Genomic DNA, 19030 nt, shown 5'->3' on the forward strand with positions numbered 1-19030 from the left:
TTTTTTACACGGGAGCAGCCCTACTCGGCGACCCAGAGAACCGCGGTTCCGGGCCTCCTCCTCCTCCGCCACCTTGCCCTTCCCCCGGTCCCAGGACGTAACGCGCCCAGCTGCGGCGGCCGCCAAGCGAGCGGCGGTGTCCATAGCAACCCGTCGGGCTGCCAGGCCCGCCCCTTGCCGGCCGGGAGAGGCGAGGAAGGAAGGGCAGAGGGAGGGACGGACAGACGGACGGAAGGAAGCCGCCGGGCTCGGGCCTCCGGTGGCCCTCTGGGCTAGGAGGAGCCTGGCGGGCCGGGCCAAGAGGATGGGAGTGAGCTTGGAGGGCGGCGGCGGCGGCGGCGGCGGCAGCAGCAGGAGGAGGAGCCCAGGTAGAGACGGCGGGCTGGAGGGGACGAGCCGGAGAGCGAGGAGGAGGAGGTCCGCCGGCATGTCCTGCGGATGGGAAGGCGGCGAGAGCTGCACGGGCTGGAGGAAGAGGCTGGGGGCGCTCTGCGCTTCCCTTTCCGTGCCCCTTTCTTCTGGCGCCTGCCAGGACAGATTCGCACCGGCAGAAGCGATCGCTAATCCTGCACCACCCGCCCTTCACCTGCTCCCCCCCCCCGCCGTCGCCGTCCTATAATGTATAGCCAAATAAGTCCCTCTCGCCAGACTGCAGGCAGTTCCGTGCGCAAGAGCAGACAGACGCGCGTCCCGCGATAAACAAGCCCTCCCCCGCCCTCGCACGCCCCTCTCCTCTCCTCTCCTCTAAGCCTTTACTATGACGACATCGCCAAATGCGCGCAGGGGACCCCGCAGCGCGCGCCGCCCCAGTCGCGAGGCTTCTCTTTTGGCGTTCCGCGAGGGTTCCAGAACGCCCCGCTCCGATCCCGCGGCTAAGAAAGGGCTCCAGAACGCGCTGGGGAAAAGGATGAGGAGCGTGGGAGTTTCCCAGCATGCACTCCTCCTCGGCTGTGTTGTCCTGGTTCCCAGCCTCCCTTGCACACAGGTGGTTCTGTGGAGACCTGCCATTCTGGGCAAGCTGGATGAAACAGAAATCGCCACACCCCCACCCCCACTGTACAAAGTGTTTTTTTAGACGGCAGCCCCTTATAATAAATTGACCTGGGAGACCTGCCATTTTGGGCAAGCTGGATGAAACAGAAATTGCGGCCCCCTCCACTGTACAAAGTGTTTTTTTAGACGGCAGCCCCATATAATAAATTGACCTGGGAGAAAGGCCTACTGAGCTAGATAGGGTTTGCTTCTGAGTAGACATGTGCAGGATTTGTGGTGTGCTGGTTCGTTTATGCATGCCTAAGCTTCTGTCCAGGGACGCGGATGGCGCTGTGGTCAAAACCACAGAACCTAGGGCTTGCCGATCAGAAGGTCGGCGGTTCGAATCAGGGTGAGCTGTTGCTTGGTTCCTACTCCTGCCAACCTAGCAGTTCAAAAGCACGTCAAAGAGCAAGTAGATACTGTAAATAGGTACTGCTCCAGCGGGAAGGTAAATGACGTTTCAGTGCACTGCTCTGGTTCTCTAGAATCAGAATTAGTCATGCTGGCCACGTGACCCAGAAGCTGTATGCCGGCTACCTCAGCCAATTTAACGAGATGAGCGCCGCAACCCCAGAGGGGTCCTTTTACCTTTACCTTTACATTTAAGCTTCTGTCCAGCCAATAAGCCTGGCCTTATGCCCTTTTGTTTTCTTGTGCAGTTTCTCAGCATGTGCAGTAAATGATTGTGAGAGTTTGAAAGGAGGAGCCAAGGTTTTCCCAATTGTCACTTAGACTTTGAGAAAAATAATGGACCCTTGTTATTTTTAAAGAACCGATAGCTCATGGTTTTGTTGGTGGTTTTTTTTTTTTTAGGGGGGCCTGGTGTCAGTGTCGGATTTACGTATAAACTAAACAAGCTATAGCTTAGGGCCCCACTCTCTTGGGTGGCCTCCCAAAAAAATTAAAGGAAAAAATAAACTGGGTGTACATTTGCAAAATATAAAATAAAACCTACATACAGCAACAGTGCTTTGTGTTGTGTAGGCTCCTATGATGTAAGTAATGAGCCTCGCCTGCTAGCCTGCTCCCTAAAATATCAATGGTTTGCTCATTATATATATATATATATATATATATATATATATATATATATATATATATATAGGGTGCCTACATTCTGCATGGACTGGTCCATAAATTACCATATAGCATAATCAACACAAAAAGAGCGACAATTTGTTGTTGACAAAGGACAGCTGGACATATAAAGGGCTCCATCACCTGCAGTAGCTTAGGGCCTCATCAAACCTAAATCCGGCCCTGCCTGGTGGTTATAGCGGGTATTATTTCCAACATTTTGTCCTTTTTATATTGCGCTGTTGCTCTCTGGTCCTGCTTCCTGGCTTTCCATAGGAATCATGTCAACCAGGAAGGGTGCTGGACTAGAAAGGTCTGTGGTCTGATCCACAGCATGACTTTTTAATGTTTTACACGGGTTCTGTTGTTACCTGACTGGGGGTATTTATATTGAAAGATGGTTTCGAAATGATTTAGATAAATATCCCCATGCTATAGGGTATAAATTCAACCGAAGTATATATGCAGTCATAATTGATTTTAGTTGGAAGACTGACACTCATAAACCTTGACTTTGTTGTTTCAACTGGGATGTTTTTCTCCACAAATGTTCTTCTTCCATCTTCTCATTGAGGAATCCCTTTTTAAGCTTTCAAGGCTTACTGGTACAAAGCTTAAAATCCATTGGGTTAAGACGGACAGTGCATGATGTCAACTCAGTTAGAATATATCTAAGGATTCCAATCTTCGGAACAAAGTTGCTGAAGTGTAGTTAAGTTAATTTTTCCCTGGGATCAGTTTAACATATGCAGCAATCAAAACAGTTCACCACTGAAAGAAGCACTAACATTTTTAGCATTATTGACAGACCAGTGTTATTTATAACTAGACATTAATGCAACTGCTCTAAAACAGCTTTATTATTCAAAGCTGGTGGTTTGCACTGAGCTGTTTATCTCCCAATGCCTTTGCTTGCCAAAGGTTGAAGCAGTAATAAAGCAACATCTGTAACACAGAAACGTGATTTTACTTGTGGCAAATAAGACGTAATTTACTTATAGGCTGATTACTGAGATATTTACAGTATGTTGTTTGAGTAGGAGCTATGTGTGTTGTTCAATTGTAAAATAAAAAACTGAAATGTTTAGATTAGCTTTTAAATGTATTGGCCATTTTTTCAATAACATATTGCTCAAAAAAAAAAGACTTGCGATAATAAAACAACAATAAAACAACTGTTAAAAACAAACATACTATTACAAATTACCAGGTCACAGCCATGCAGAGCGGAGTAAACCAAACCAATAAAATTAAATCTTGTTGCCAACATAAATAAAGATGTATTCATGAGGCATCTAAAGAACACAGGGGGACGCGGGTGGCGCTGTGGGTTAAACCACAGAGCCTAGGGCTTGCCGATCAGAAGGTCAGTGGCATAGCTGCCAAGTTTTCCCTTTTCTCACGAGGAAGCCTATTCAGCATAAGGGAAAATCCCTTTAAAAAAGGGATAACTTGGCAGCTATGCAGTGGTTCAAATCCCCGCGACGGGGTGAGCTCCCATTGCTTGGTCCCAGCTCCTGCCAACCTAGCAGTTCAAAAGCACGTCAAAGTGCAAGTAGATAAATAGGTACCGCTACAGCGGGTATGTAAACGGCGTTTCCATGCGCTGCTCTGGTTTGCCAGAAGTGGCTTTGTCATGCTGGCCACATGACCTGGAAGCTGTACGCCAGCTCCCTCGGCCAGTAACGCGAGATGAGTGCCGCAACCCCAGAGTCGGTCACGACTGGACCTAATGGTCAGGGGTCCCTTTTATCTTTAAAGAACACAGGAAGTTGCATTATACTGAGTCAAACCATTGGATCATCTAGCTCAGTATCTTTTTTCATCCAAGGGCTGCATTCCTTTATGGGCAACCAGTGGGGGCCATGTGCCAATACTGATCAGGGCCAGAGGCAAAAGTAGATGGAGCAATGTAATTTTTATTTTTGCATAATAGACTAGTTTCTGCACAGACTTGCACACACCTCTCTGTTCTCCATGTACACAGGAGCCATTATCAGTGTGAGGAATCTGATATAGTCTGGAGAGGGCACTAGGCTGGTCCAAAATAACTTTTTTGGCTGTTCCTTTAACCACTTCCTTTTCTCATCTGCCTCCCTGGTTTGCTTCCTACAGCTTGTTCAGTCTAGAGGTCTTCTTTCATCTTATGGACTACATTAATGGCTTTGGCTCCTTGCCTGTACTGTCAACTCAATTCTTGCCACCTCTGCTCAGACCACCTAAAGCCTTCTGAACTACCATAATCTAGTGCGGCAAGGACTCGGGATCATATATTTCTATTATAGAAAATGTTGCCAAAATTGTCTTGCAAGGAACCCAAGAGTGGCAGAATAGAGAAGTAGCCTCTGTTGAGAAGTAACCTATGTGTTGACTTTCATCCAGACCCTCATAGACTATGTGCTACCAAAGCCTGCACCAATTTAGCCCTCTGAGTGTCCGACTGTCCAGTTGCATCGTTAATTCCACCTCACGTTCAGTGGAGACTGCTCTGCACTGAAGAACAAGCATGCACTCCGTGACCTGTAGCAAATTCACTTAATTGAAGCTAATAAAACCGTCTCCAGAGCAGTAGACTACCAGATGAACTTTGCTGTATCTGCCTGCTCTACGATTCTAACTTCCCAAGTACTTAAAAGTTAAGACACTTAATTCTAACAGAGACTGTGTTGCTGGCTACTGGACTTTTCTAGGGGTTAAATGGATTTTCCCCCCACCCCACCAGATTAGCATGGAGATTCAACAGTGGAGTTTTTTCTTAGCCAACTTTGCAGGGGGCTGTATGACTCCATATAATCTATATAGATTAAAATGTTCAGCAAGTCCAACTAAGACAAAATAATGAAATGATGGTGGCCGCTCTTCTCCAAACATGATTAACCAATGCAGAATTCTAGGGGCTTTGTTGTTGTTGTTGTTGTTGTTTAGTCGTGTCCGACTCTTCATGAACCCATGGACCATAGCACGCCAGGCACTCCTGTCTTCCACTGCCTCCCACAGTTTGGTCATACTCATGTTCATAGATTTGAGAACACTGTCCAACCATCTTGTCCTCTGACGTCCCCTTCTCCTAGTGCCCTCAATCTTTCCCAACATCAGGGTCTTTTCCAAGGATTCTTCTCTTCTCATGAGGTGGCCAAAGTATTGGAGCCTCAGCTTCACGATCTGTCCTTCCAGTGAGCACTCAGGGCTGATTTCCTTCAGAATGGATAGGTTTGATCTTCTTGCAGTCCATGGGACTCTCAAGAGTCTCCTCCAGCACCATAATTCAAAAGCATCAATTCTTTGGTGATCAGCCTTCTTTATGGTCCAGCTCTCAGAACTCCCCAAAGCCTGGGGTGGGGTGGAGTGGGGGAGCAGGTAGGCAGTGCCAGTTCCAGACTCCAGGAGCCCTTAGCACATTCCCAGCAATAGGCCTCCCACCCAACTAGAGCAGGGCCCAGTGCTGTTTGTGGTAGCCACAGTAGAATATTCATTACATCTAACCAATAGATGGGAGCTGAGCTTGGCTCCTGTATGAAAGCAGCATGGCCACCTGCCACTTCCAATCCCTATTTGCAACCCGCCCCAAGGTCAGTGATGAGCTCTCTTGTTTTCGGCACCATTGGTCCAGAACCAGTTTGTGGCAGAGAGAGAGAAAAGGAGGCCCAGCTCACACTCTGGGTTTTGTTTTTTGTTTTTAAACCACTCTTTTTTTTCTAAAGCAAGAAATAACATTTGTGAATATTTTTTGAAAGCTCACATATTTCAGAGATCCGTTAGATAATAATAATAAGATGACAGTGATAGCTGGAATAGTTTTTAGAACTGTACTGCAAATGGCTCGCTTCATATTTTATGTCAGTTTGCTGCTTCAGAGGAATGAGAGAATATGTAATCCTCCATGATAAAATGTATTAGTAGTCTTAATCTATTTAATGGATTATGATTTTAAAAAATCCACAGCACATGTGGCAGAAACTGATACCTGCCTATTAAGCAGACTCTTTTTCACAGTACAGTATTCTAGCTTTAACCGTTCCACTTGTTAATTATACGTATGCAAGGGTTCATTTTGAATATACTGTAGTAATATAATTGTTTTTAATGTAGTGCAGTCGGCAAACGGAGTTTCATGCTATGTGTCAGAGGGTCGCCGTGGCTACTCTAGAGTAACTCCACTTGAGTCCAGTTTGTCTTTAAAGACTTTTATTGTGCATTGTATTTACAGTGCAGAGATAGCTTAAAACATGACCTCTCAGTCCGAACCAGAATCCGGCAATGGCGTACGTCTGTTCCTATGCCAGCAAAGTAGTCGGGGCACCCCAAAACGCCTCCCCCTTGACCTGTGTCGCGGTGCTGTCCTTAACTCTTGCGCCAGAAGGAGCGATGCCCTCTCAGTCTCCTCCCTGTCAGGGCAGTGGAAGGGCTCGCCAGCATCCTTGAGCCCTTGCCCGTATCTCTACTCCCCTGAGCCTTCCCATTGTTCTGCACGCTGGCTGCTCTCTCCCTCCAAGTCTCTCCCTTCTCCCCTGGCTGCTTCAGACCCACTGCTGCTCCCTGTGCTTGGCGAGGTAGACGTTAGGATGATGGGGGCTGGTTCCCTGTAGGGAGTCATCCTTACAGTATGCAAAACATACGTGGAAGCTAGTCATTGCACATGATTTTTTTTAAAAAAAATGTTTGGTGGGTTAAATCTTAGGATGCACCAAAATATCACCCTATACATAATTTACAATGAAATCATATGTGGAGAAAGCAGTACTCCACAGGTTAAATGCTGCATCCTTTTAGCACAGCAAACTTGAAACTTGTGATTCGTACTACCAGTTGAAACTTGTAATTCTACTAATTCCCTCTCCATCTCCCTTCTTTTCCATTTGTACTTGTGGAGATCAGCAGGGCCCCTACTTGCAGGTTTTAGGAATGCCAAATAATATGGAAACACTTTCAGTCTCAACAAAAGACATTTGCTTTACTGACCCCAGAATTTGACCCCAGTTTATTTTATGATCAGTTAGGTATTTCAGTTTCTGTAGCTTTAAGAGGAGTGGGATTGAAGAAATCCAGAATAGCAACCACAAGCACACTAAGTGCCCAGGTTGCAAAGATAATTATATGTTTAATTTTTAATGTGGAAAAGCAGGGTGTAAAAGGGAAGAGAGAGGCAATTTCATACTTCATATCTGACATGACATGCACATATTTTGTACTTGTTTACTGCAGCTGAGTACTAAAAATATAGTACAAGGCAACCTTTTCTCTTTTTGCCTTAGAATCCATAATCCATTTTGATGGGATACATGTGGTCCTACTAATTATGTTAATGATTTGAGGCAGGAAATATTTCACAAAAAGTGAAAAATAAGTCTTTGGTACAGAAATAAACTACACAGATATGATTCTAGAATGGAATCTCACCCAGGGCTCCATCTGAAACCTCCGGGGAATAGGGTGGTATATAAATTCAATAAATAATAAATAACATTAATAACCTTTCATGCCAACTCTCAGCCAAAGAAACTCGCAACACACTCTCAAAAACTCACAGCAATGGGGGTTCCAGGAACCTTCTGGTGCCTTGTTACTCTAGGTTTTCTGTTATGGGGAGGCACCAAGTTTGACAGAGCTATATTTTTTAGATGTGTTTATTAAGTTTTAAAACAACAACAACAACCACATACAAACAAGACAAAAACAAAGAACAAGAACTGGGTGTAGACATTGTTGCAGTTAAAATAAAATAAACAGAAGGTTCCGTACACTTTTGCAGACAACATAATAAATTCAACAAAGGGACATTTTGGATAACATAGAACTTGCCACATAGAGGCATATGTTGTTGGGGGCCTATGCAGCACACTCTTTTTATTTGTAAAGGATGTCAATGGAGACCATACAACATCTCTCTAAGAACCCTCGCATGATGAGTTCAGTGATCAGACAAGGCAGCACTCATACCTTCTCAAACCATCTGTCGCTAGAGGGACCCAATGCAGACCTCTAATATTTGGCAATTTAACTTCCCCAAAGAAACTTCCCCCCAAAAAGGCTGATAGAGCTTCACAAGGCCGCCTGCCCACAGCTGGTTGCTGTTTAGCGCTCGGTCAGCTGCATTTGTGCACACCCAATTCCAGGCTATAGCAGATTTATTGGATGAGTTTCCCATATAGTCCAAAGGATAGCAAATAGGACACTTGCCCACTCACAGTTCTTTCTCTGGCACTGCACACCTCTCTTCCAAATATAGTTTGCTAATTCCAAATATAGTTTGGATTGATGTACTCACCTTCCCTTGCCTTGTGTCCTCTCTTATCACTTTCGATTTTCCTGCAAACCGTAGTTTGGTATTACCTCTATAACTGCTACGAACCAAGGTTTACCCAGTTTGTATGTCATGCGAAATCAAATCTGGGAGAGAATCGGAGTATGCGATGATAGGAGGAAGCAAGTGAGCCCTAGGATTGCTCATATTAAACCAAGCAATAGTCTGTTCAGGATTCAGATGTCATCGGACCTTTCCAGACTTTTTCATGTTTTTGATGTCCCCTCCCGCCTCCCCAAAATATAAAGTGCCATGGAAGATCCATGTGCCTTCCTTTAAGACAGAACTACTATTACTAGGATGTATGGAACTGAGAAGGCTGATCGCTGAAGAATTGATGCTTTTGAATTATAGTGCTGGAGGAGACTCTTGAGAGTCCCATGGACTGCAAGAAGATCAAACCTATCCATTCTGAAGGAAATCAGCCCTGAGTGCTCACTGGAAGGACAGATCCTGAAGCTGAGGCTCCAATACCAAGACCCTGATGTTGGGAAAGATTGAGGGCACTAGGAGAAGGGGACGGCAGAGGATGAAGATGGTTGGACGGTGTTCTCGAAGCTACCAACATGCGTTTGACCAAACTGCGGGAAGCAGTGGAAGACAGGAGTGCCTGGCGTGCTATGGTCCATGGGGCCACAAAGAGTCGGACACGACTAAACAAACAAACAAACAAACAAACAACAACAACTGTTACTGGGATCTTGTATTCTACTAGAACTCAGGGTGCAAAGTTTTGTTGCTCAGAAAATGAACATCTTCCAGAGAATTGTCCATTGCCACCATGATGTTTCAGCTCCAAAACTATGATCTTAGATAGCTTGAAACTCAAAAGTATAGTTACTATAGTTATGGTAAAATGAATAGGCACAGTATATTCATTTCAAGATGAAAGGAAAAAAAATATGTGACTTCATTTTCCTTCACTTACAGTCCAATAATAGGCAGAGTTAAATCCGCCTAAGTACATTGATATATAGGCTTATGCATTACTTTAATGTATGGTTGCACACTTGATTTAATCAGTGATTTACTACTATTAATGAGATTTTGTTCTCTTCAGTTGATGTAGTATTAAAGTAAGTTCACCTCATGTATTTTGATGACTTTCCTACAAACTCATGTTTTTCACAATAGGTCATCATAATGAACATACTGGCTTTTTATGAGTTTTTTTTTTTTTATTCTGTATGCTGAAAGCTATGCTTCTGCCCTAATTTCCTTGTTTCTTTTTTTATATCAGTGATTGAATACCAAGCTATTCCTCGGTATGGACCAGCAAGCCCATTCAGAGGACATTTAAGTACTAAAAGTAATGGTAAGTAATTTGCATAATGGGGTAAACAGCAACATTTTTAAAGTATAGCTTTGCATAGAATTCTTGTTGTTGTGTGGACTCTTAAAATATTTTCCATTAAACATTAAAGCATTGTGGTAAGAACTTAGTTTGGCTGAGACTATACTAATGAGTAAAATCTGTCATTGCACAGTACACATATTTGGAGTGGGGGAGGCTTCGGGGGGGGGGGGAGAAGAGAAAGGGGAAGTCTTTTTCGGTTGATCAGAACTGTTAAAAACAAAATACTGATACTCAATGCAAGAATATCAGCTGACCCAAAGTTTTTAGTCTTTGCATTGTCTTGGTTTTAACTAATCCAGTAAATAATACACCTCAGTGTAGAAGACAGTTGCTGAAGCTTGGCTTACATATCTTGGGAAAAACAAAAATAGATTTATTTCAGAGGTAGTTAATTTGGGGGGGGGGGGGTTAGGGCAAGGGCCACATTGATCTTTGGTCAGTCCTTGTCAGAATTAGCATGGCCAAAATAAGGAAACAGTTTGGGATTCTAGGGCATCACCAAAAACTTTTGACATCACAGTGGGGTAACTATGGAAATAATCAGGGGGATGAAAATAAAAAGAATTTTAAATAATGCTGATGGGGGGGGGCTTGGGAGGCCACAAAAATATTTTGGCACAATGGCAGTACAGTGGGGGACTCATCGGAGCAGTAAAAACAAACTTTTAAAAGGCCTTTTAAGGGTATCTTGGGGGGACACAAAATCCTCTTAGAGGATGTATTTATTCCACAGGCTGTGGGTTAGCAACCCCTTGTTTATTTCAAGTGATGGATACAATTTAGGTACAGCACTACCTCGAATATGGAGGCATTTTTCTTAAGAGCTTGTGCTGTTTAAAACCCAGTTAGAATCTACATACCTGTTTTATGTATAATTTGTTATTTGCCTCACCAGATAGTTGATCAGTGCTTTCAGTCCTGATAAGTCTGCTGCCAGGGCCTTCAGGCTGCAGTCCTTAAACTACTTGCTCCAAAGTAGTCATGTTGACTTCATAATGGGGCTATTCTGGAGTAGCTGTTTTTGAGGATCTCATCCTAGTTTCATATGCAGGGATATGTTTTGCTGCTTTGGCTGTTAAACGGTAAACATTACATCTCAGAATCATCACTGAAATGGCTCTGTGGTGAGTGATTTGCTTGTTCATGGCTTCATAACTGAAGACAGCCATTCTGATGTTAAGCGTTGATTCTACCCGTAGCTTTTCAGTATGTCCATGTGTAAGCCATTTGAGTACAAAGTGTCCTCCTGCGATTTGCCACGGCAAGACATGGGACCTTAGTAGTCAGCAAATAAAAAGAAAACAAATGTTGTAAGGGGTCTGAAAACGGGTGGAAACTGCAGAGATTTGAGTATGCCTGTTGCTAGTTCCACAAGCAGTGAGGAAGAATGGATTGTCAGTACCGTAGATGTGCACTTACTTACCACTTGGAATATGAGGTCCAAATAAGTGCAGCTCTGGCTGCCATGTGCAATATATATATATATATATATATATATATATATATATATATATATATATATATATATTCAGGGCCGTCTTAAGTGTACTACCGGTAGGCGCCATGGTGTGATGATCCCTCCAGTTATCCTCGCGCTCTGCCGGGCAGGGCCAGGTGCAACGGGCAGCCGGAGGCACAGCACGACAGGCAGGGACGCTGCCAGCTGTGCTCCACCTCCGCCTGCTCGGCTGAAGTGAGACGGCAGCAGCGGCAGCGAAACTGCCTCCGTTGAAGGAAACCTGGACCTGTACCTGGGCTACCTTCTGCCCACACTCCTTCAAGTCACAGCGAGCACAGATAGCACTGCCCCACAATGCTCCGCAGCACCTCATTTGCATGTTGTTGTTGTTTAATTGTTTAGTCATGTCTGACTCTTTGTGACCCCATGGACTAGAGCACGCCAGGCATGCCTGTCTTCCACTGCCTCCCACAGTTTGATCAAACTCATGTTTGTAGCTTCAAGAACACTGTCCAACCATCTCGTCCTCTGTCATCCCCTTCTCCTTGTGCCCTCAATCTTTCCCAACATCAGGGTCTTTTCCGGGGGGTCTTCCCTTCTCATGAAGTGGCCAAAGTATTGGAGCCTCAGCTTCAGGATGTGTCCCACCAGTGAGCACTCAGGGCTGATTTCCTTCAGAATGGATAGGTTTGATCTTCTTGCAGTCCATGGGACTCTCAAGAGTCTCCTCCAGCACCATAATTCAAAAGCATCAATTCTTCGGTGATCAGCCTTCTTTATGGTCCAGCTCTCACTTCCATACATCACTACTGGAAAAACCATAGCTTTAACTATACGGACCTTTGTCGGCAAGTTGATGTCTCTGCTTTTTAAGATGCTGTCTAGGTTTGTCCCCTTTTCTCCCAAGAAGCAGGTGTTTTTTTAATTTGAACTTATATTTCTGCAATTGCAGGTGAAGTCTACTGGCACTTTCCATGTTGTTGTTGTTGTTGTTTAGTCGTTCAGTCGTGTCCGACTCTTCGTGACCCCATGGACCATAGCACGCCAGGCACTCCTGTCTTGCACTGCCTCCCACAGTTTGGTCAAACTCATGTTCGTAGCTTCAAGAACACTGTCCAACCATCTTGTCCTCTGTCGTCCCCTTCTCCTAGTGCCCTCAATCTTTCCCAACATCAGGGTCTTTTCCAAGGATTCTTCTCTTCTCATGAGGTGGCCAAAGTATTGGAGCCTCAGCTTCACGATCTGTCCTTCCAGGGAGCACTCAGGGCTGATTTCCTTAAGAATGGATAGGTTTGATCTTCTTGCAGTCCATGGGACTCTCAAGAGTCTCCTCCAGCACCATAATTCAAAAGCATCAATTCTTCGGCGATCAGCCTTCTTTATGGTCCAGCTCTCACTTCCATACATCACTACTGGGAAAACCATAGCTTTAACTATACGGACCTTTGTCGGCAAGGTGATGTCTCTGCTTTTTAAGATGCTGTCTAGGTTTGTCATTGCTTTTCTCCCAAGAAGCAGGCGTCTTTTAATTTCGTGACTGCTGTCACCATCTGCAGTGATCAAGGAGCCCAAGAAAGTAAAATCTCTCACTGCCTCCATTTCTTCCCCTTCTATTTGCCAGGAGGTGATGGGACCAGTGGCCATGATCTTGGTTTTTTTGATGTTGAGCTTCAGACCATATTTTGCGCTCTCCTCTTTCACCCTCATTAAAAGGGTGACCCCTTCATGGATCAATGCCTTGTCGTGGCGAAGGGGCTTGAATAACTCAGAGAAGCTATGAGCTATGCCATGCAGGGCCACCCAAGATGGACAGGTCATAGAGGAGAGTTTTGACTAAACGTGATCCACCTGGAGAAGGAACTGGCAAGCCACTCCAGTATTCCTGCCAAGAAAACTCCATGGACAAAGACAACAGGCACTTTCCATAATAATGATCAAATGTGCTTTATTTTTGTAGCCTTCTGCATTGACGACTCCTCCCGCAGACTAAGCAACCAGTACCTGATCAGGGATCACATGGCTGTCCATTACAATAAAATACTTTCAGCTAAAGGTAAGCATATACAAGTCATTCACCTCACTTTGAATGGAGTAATTATTTAGTAATACATTTTCCCTGTTATCTATAGCTTGGGGGGGATCACTCACATTTAAAGCCTACCATTTTAGAATTAAAAGAAAAATGCTAATGCCTGACCTTGCCAACATTTAACTGAGTGTTTGAAATGCTAAATTTAATCAGAAGCTCTAGTGTTTGTGCATTCTGAAGAGATATTATTTTCCCACTGAAAATTACATCAAGAATATATGCACTAGACTGAATACAGCTTGTGCCAATATGTCTGTCTAAAGCTTTTCTATCATTAAGGTACATCATTTGCTATTTCTTGGATCGGTGAACAGATAGTCATTCTCCAAAGTCAGTGCTATATGCTAATTAATATTTGGCACAAACATGTGAGCATTAATTAATCCTCCTTTATTTCTCATTGCATCACATTGCCTTTACACAGTTCCATTTTAACCCTCTATAAAATCACAATATGTGGTTCAATATTAAAAAACAAACATATTTCTAATCTCTTTATACTGTGATTCTCTTATAAAAATGTTTCAGTTGTCACTCCCATAAGTAGGAGCAAGGTTAAAATAAGAGCACAATTTTATGTATGCCTCTTACGAAGTATTGTATGTCCCATTGGGTTTGGTGGCGCTGTGGTCTAAACCACTGAGCCTCTTGGGTTTGCTAATCAGAAGGTCAGCGGTTCGAATCCCCGCAAGGGAGTGAGCTCCCGTTGCTCTGTCCCAGCTCCTGCCAACCTAGCAGTTCGAAAGCATGTCAGTGCAAGGAGATAAATAGGTACTACTGTGGCAGGAAGGTAAATTGTGTTTCTCTGCGTCACGGTGTTCAGTTGCACCTGAAGCGGTTTAGTCATGCTGGCCACATGACCTGGAAAGCTGTCTGTGGACAAACCCCAGCTCCCTCGGCCTGAAAGCGAGATGAGTGCCACAACCCCATAGTCGCCTTTGACTGGACTTAACCATCCAGGGGTCCTTTACCTTTTTTACCTTACTCCCAGGTACATGCATATAGGGATGCAGCCTAAGCCTTGTAGCAGTTTAAGATGCATAGTCAATAAACAACCTTTTTTTTAAAAATGATCTTTAATTTCAAATGTCATGTGTTCAGACAAAAAAAAATGTTTCCAACTATGATCTGCATTGTTCTGTCTGCACTTACTTAGGGGGTAATACTAAAATTGACTGCTGGCCTGAATTGAGCCTTGCTGCACACAGCAGCTGGAGTGGAAAGTGGGGCAGGCAGATCGCTGTGCCAGCCTGGAGCTGGTGCCGCTGTTGGGCCCAGATGGAGTCCAGTGCTGTCATGTGATGGGAGCAAGGCTGGCTTGGACCCTCCTGGTCCTCAGAACGCCCTGTTTCAGGGCTTTCCCATTGGCAGCTGGTGAGCATCCCTCTTCGGTGGGTGGAAGGGAGAGGTCCATACAGGCACAATTGGGAAGAGGCCAGTGAAAGTGGCATGGCTGAGAGGAAGGACTGGTGTAGAAGGGTTTGGACTGGTGTGCTGGCTGTCTTAACTTGGTTGGGTTTTAACTCATGTACATCATTCTCCCCATAAGTAGCCAATGAGTCTCAAACCCTTGATGAGTTAGGGACTTTTCCCTGCATGCAAAGACTGGCTCTGGCAGATTGAGTGGACGAGAACCATAGTGGGTCCAACGGTCAAGAAGGCTGTTTCTGTACGTGCTGTAGAGGGAAGTGAGGGGCAGATGGGGCTCATCAAGCTGGGAAGGTAGCCCATCTAGGAGAAGGAAAATTCTGCTCCTAAACTTCTGCTGCCTTGCAGGAGAGGAAAAGGCTAAGGAGTAAACCCTATACAAATCCAGTGGAGCCCTTAAGACAGTAGGATGGCATCTTGTATGCCTCCTTCCAGCAACTCCTGCTGCCAAGCCAGTGACAGACGTATTGCTCTGCTTTCCTTTGGAGCACACCGGCAAGGCTGAGAGGGGTGTGGGTCTTGTCTTCTGGGCAGTCCAGGACCTCCGTACACACTTGTGCCCCAGGGAGATCACTTCAGTGTTGCTAATGCAGTGGATTGAATTCACCCCAGGAGGCGCAATCCATTGTCTCTCAAGACAGACAGATGCCAACAACAAAAACATCATTCTGATTTTAATATTTAATACCTTTTTAGATGGGGTTACTCACACATCTGCCTTATATATTTTCAGATTTGTAGCAATTCCATCCAGGTTCCTGGTTTTGCAGTGCAATTGTATGCATATTTACCCAGAAGGAAGAAAGGCCCCTTGTGTTCAATTACTCCTCATTACACCTGCCATCCTAGATACACATTTAACCTGGACATAAGTCCAATTTAACTCAGTGGGGCTTTCTTCTCACTAGAGGTATATATACTTGCACTGTGTGTTTAAGATTTCAGCCTCTGCCAGTCAAATCAAACTAGTCTCCAAATCCATTTGTTTCCCACATAAATTACATATAACAACTTTTTGGTCATCTTGCAGAAAATATTCACCCTGTTATTAAATGAAATCATTTACATATATTAATCGCTTTAAAAAATTGAACTCAATGTGACTTAGAAAAACAAATCTATACCAAACTATTGAATCCATTTTGTATTTCTAAAATGTCAATGATAATTGCAAATGCTGGATTAAACGTAAGCAGTACAAAAGACCTTAATAGATGGTGCTAAAAATAATTTCATTAAAGGTGCAATTTATAGGGCCAGGTATTTTACAGTCTCTGTGCTATGTATCCTCACTTCAAGCCCCCTGACATGTTTTCCCTGTTTTGCAAACTTAGAATAGAAGCTGAGAACCCAAAGCTGTCCAGGATGTTCACCCTTGGTGTGAATTTAAACCCAGTTCTCCTGCACCCAAATCTAACAAGCTACCCCACACCTACCAGGTTTATTAAAAAACAACAACTGTACAGTTCAGTGAACATCATTGTGAAACAAATCAGCCAATCATTTTGTTGAGGTGCACCTCCTCCAGTTGCATGCTTCATTGCACAAAATTAATTCCCAGCTCCTGAGCTCATAAGCATCGTCTGCCCAGGGTGTATACTGGTACTATCAGTTTCATGTCACATTAAAAAAAAAAACTTAACTTTCTAGCCATTGTGATCTGTGTGTATCATCAGATATTCAGAAAATAAGAAGAAGAATAAAACACTGCTGGGGATGTAAGAAGGGCAATGCTGCTTGTTTTTCTGCATTGAGTGCAGCTGTTCTTGGGGAAGCAGTCAAGGCACAATGGCAGGGGGCAGGGGAACAGTAACTAACCACAGCTGTTTGTCCTGAAAAGAGAGCAGGAGAGGGCCAAAAGATATGGGTGTTTTCTGACTGACCATGCCCTGAGTCCCTTCTGGCAAAGCGTATTCCCCCCAAGGAATGCCAGCTGACACATAGGCACCTTCCACTTGCCAGATTAGAGGCAAGACAGATGTGGATATCTGTGCAAACAGAAGTTGGTTGAGATGCTGGTCCTCACTCGCATCTCAAAGTGACCCTCTCCAAGGGAAACAGCTGCTGCTGAGGAGTCCAAGAGGTGCAGAAGGTAGCATACATTATGAATATGCAAATTAGACACACTAAATTAACATATCTCATTTGTGCCCCGTGCAGCAGGTCATTTATCTCTGTAATTGCGCCTGGAAAGGGGGGGGGGAGTTCACTTGTTTAGGTAATTCATATTTCTAAGCTGCTACTTCGGGCAGCAATTGATGGAGAGGATGAGAAGACAGTTGGCCGGGGGGGGGGGAGGGAGAGAAAGAGGGAGGAGGAAAGAAGAACGGGAATGGAGCCTAATAGTCACAGCACAGTCCAATAGTAGGAGAATATCTCCTGGATTCGCTGGAAAAGTATCATAATAGCCCTCCCTCCGACCCCCTGGGCTTGGTCTGTGTTTCCCTTCACTTGGATTTTCCTGTGCTCGTAAAACTCAAGCTTTCTTGGATGCCACAACATTTGCTTCTTTAGATACCGCATTTCTGTCCTGGCACCCAAGGTGGCATATAGTTTAAGATGGAAGGGTTTAAGAAGGAAAAATCAGGAGGGAAGAGGAAAAGAAGCAAGCTCAAAGCACCAACCTTTTCATGGGAAGACATAACGGAATAGCATGAGACAGTTCTGGGGAGGGAGGAGCCCAATGGCAGTTGGCCCTAGCCAGGCTAATGGAAGGGGGCTTGTTCATCTCTTCTTCTGCTGATGGAGACATCTCTGACAGAGGAGTGAGCCAAATGGCGACTGATCCCTTCACTTGAGCCCACAGAATGGGGCTTGCTAAGCTTATTTCTCCCTCTGGAGCAACCAAGAGGAATGTCAGCGGATGGAGCCAGTTCTGGCAGGGAAAGAACCAAATGGCAGTTGTCCCGGCTGTTGTTGACAACTGTTTCAGCCTCTCATGCATCCAGGTGACTGGGAAGCGTTGTCCCTAGCCCTAGATATTCGGGGAACGGCTGGAGTTTCTCAGTAGTGAAGACTCCGCACTCTGCACATGGTCAGATATAATCTTGGTCATTATTGCTACTTCTCCAAAGCTGAGGCCTCTGGAAAGCCTTGGGTCAAATTAAACCCAGAATGCCTTGATTTATCATTCCAACCAGCCTGTTGCCGTTGGAGCTGACAGCTGACAGCTCAATACAGTGCATGTGTTTCTATCATGAATAGTCTTCCCCCATCTTCCAGCCTTCCCAGTGTGCTGGACAGTCATGCAGGTGAAGTCACTGCTATGAAATACAACCACGTTAAGTGGAAGATTCTTGCCCCCTTCCCCTCACAGGCTAACTCAGGGTATAGAATTGCTGTTGGCAGCTTCTCTGGCTTGTCAATTGGACTGGAGGCCTTTCACTTAAGACCGGAGGAGAGCGTTTCTTTGTTAAATGAACATCGTGGTGCAACCTCTGCATTTTCTTGCTTGCAGTTTGTCTCTCTGTAACTGTGAGGGTTGAACTTCACTGGTGTTGTTGTGTTTTAATGGAAGCTTAGAATGTGCAGCGGAATATATGCTAGTTGGAGTACTTGATTAAAATCTTGACGTCCAGATAATTCCCCAAATTCAAGATGGTATGCCAAACAGAGGACCAAGTGCTGTCCTCTTGAAAATGTAGGAGGTAGCAGAGTGAAAAGAGGACTGTCCTGTATTAAGGGGATGGGGAGAGGACAAGTGCCCACCCTGCAGCAAAGCTTAAGGAAACCACAGCTCCTGGGTTTTCATCCAGAGGCAGTCCCTTAGCATTGCACCGGGTGCCTGCCTCCTACCCTTTTCAGAGCCACCCACGGTGCAGTGTTTGCATAATTTTACCACATTAACCATGTGGTTAGCTGGAATCCACAAACCCGCGTCTCACCCTGGATACCATGGTTACAGATGGGGTGGATGCAATGCTGTGGGCATTTGTGGGCAGAAGAGAGGAAGGAAAGAAGAGGAGTTAGACTACAGCGTGCCCCCCGGTTTCCTGACACACATCCAGTGCACACCGGGCCTGTGACTCCCAGCCACCCCACAGATCCCTTTGCTTCTTACCAGCACCCCTGTACCCAACAGAATTCTACTTTTGCCTCACAGAAGGAGGTGAGGAGGGAAATTAACTTCTGGTCAAACAAGCGCAGTCTACTGTGCATGCACACACACATATACTTACAATAGCAGCCTGTGTAGTGGAATGGTGTCAGTCCTGGTGGAACCGCAGCTGACCTGGATATGGGGTTAGGTCACATCAGGGGAGGAAGGGAAAGGAGATTGTTAGC

General features: G+C 44.9%; 1 protein-coding gene across 2 annotated transcripts in view; it reads left to right on the forward strand.

Moving 5' to 3' along the window:
* Window positions 1-206: 206 nt before the first annotated feature.
* The window catches only part of SPATA7 (spermatogenesis associated 7), a 49305-nt gene continuing 30481 nt past the window's right edge, over window positions 207-19030 (forward strand). For both annotated transcript variants that reach the window (XM_035107664.3, XM_088655093.1), the window contains exons 1-3: window positions 207-368; window positions 9654-9728; window positions 13187-13282. In XM_035107664.3, the coding sequence (XP_034963555.2) occupies window positions 305-368; window positions 9654-9728; window positions 13187-13282 (235 nt within the window). In that variant the 5' untranslated portion in view covers window positions 207-304. The remainder of the gene's footprint in view (window positions 369-9653; window positions 9729-13186; window positions 13283-19030) is intronic.

This window comes from Zootoca vivipara, chromosome 1 (genome assembly GCF_965207765.1).
Source record: "Zootoca vivipara chromosome 1, rZooViv2.hap1.1, whole genome shotgun sequence".
Taxonomy (NCBI): domain Eukaryota; kingdom Metazoa; phylum Chordata; class Lepidosauria; order Squamata; family Lacertidae; genus Zootoca; species Zootoca vivipara.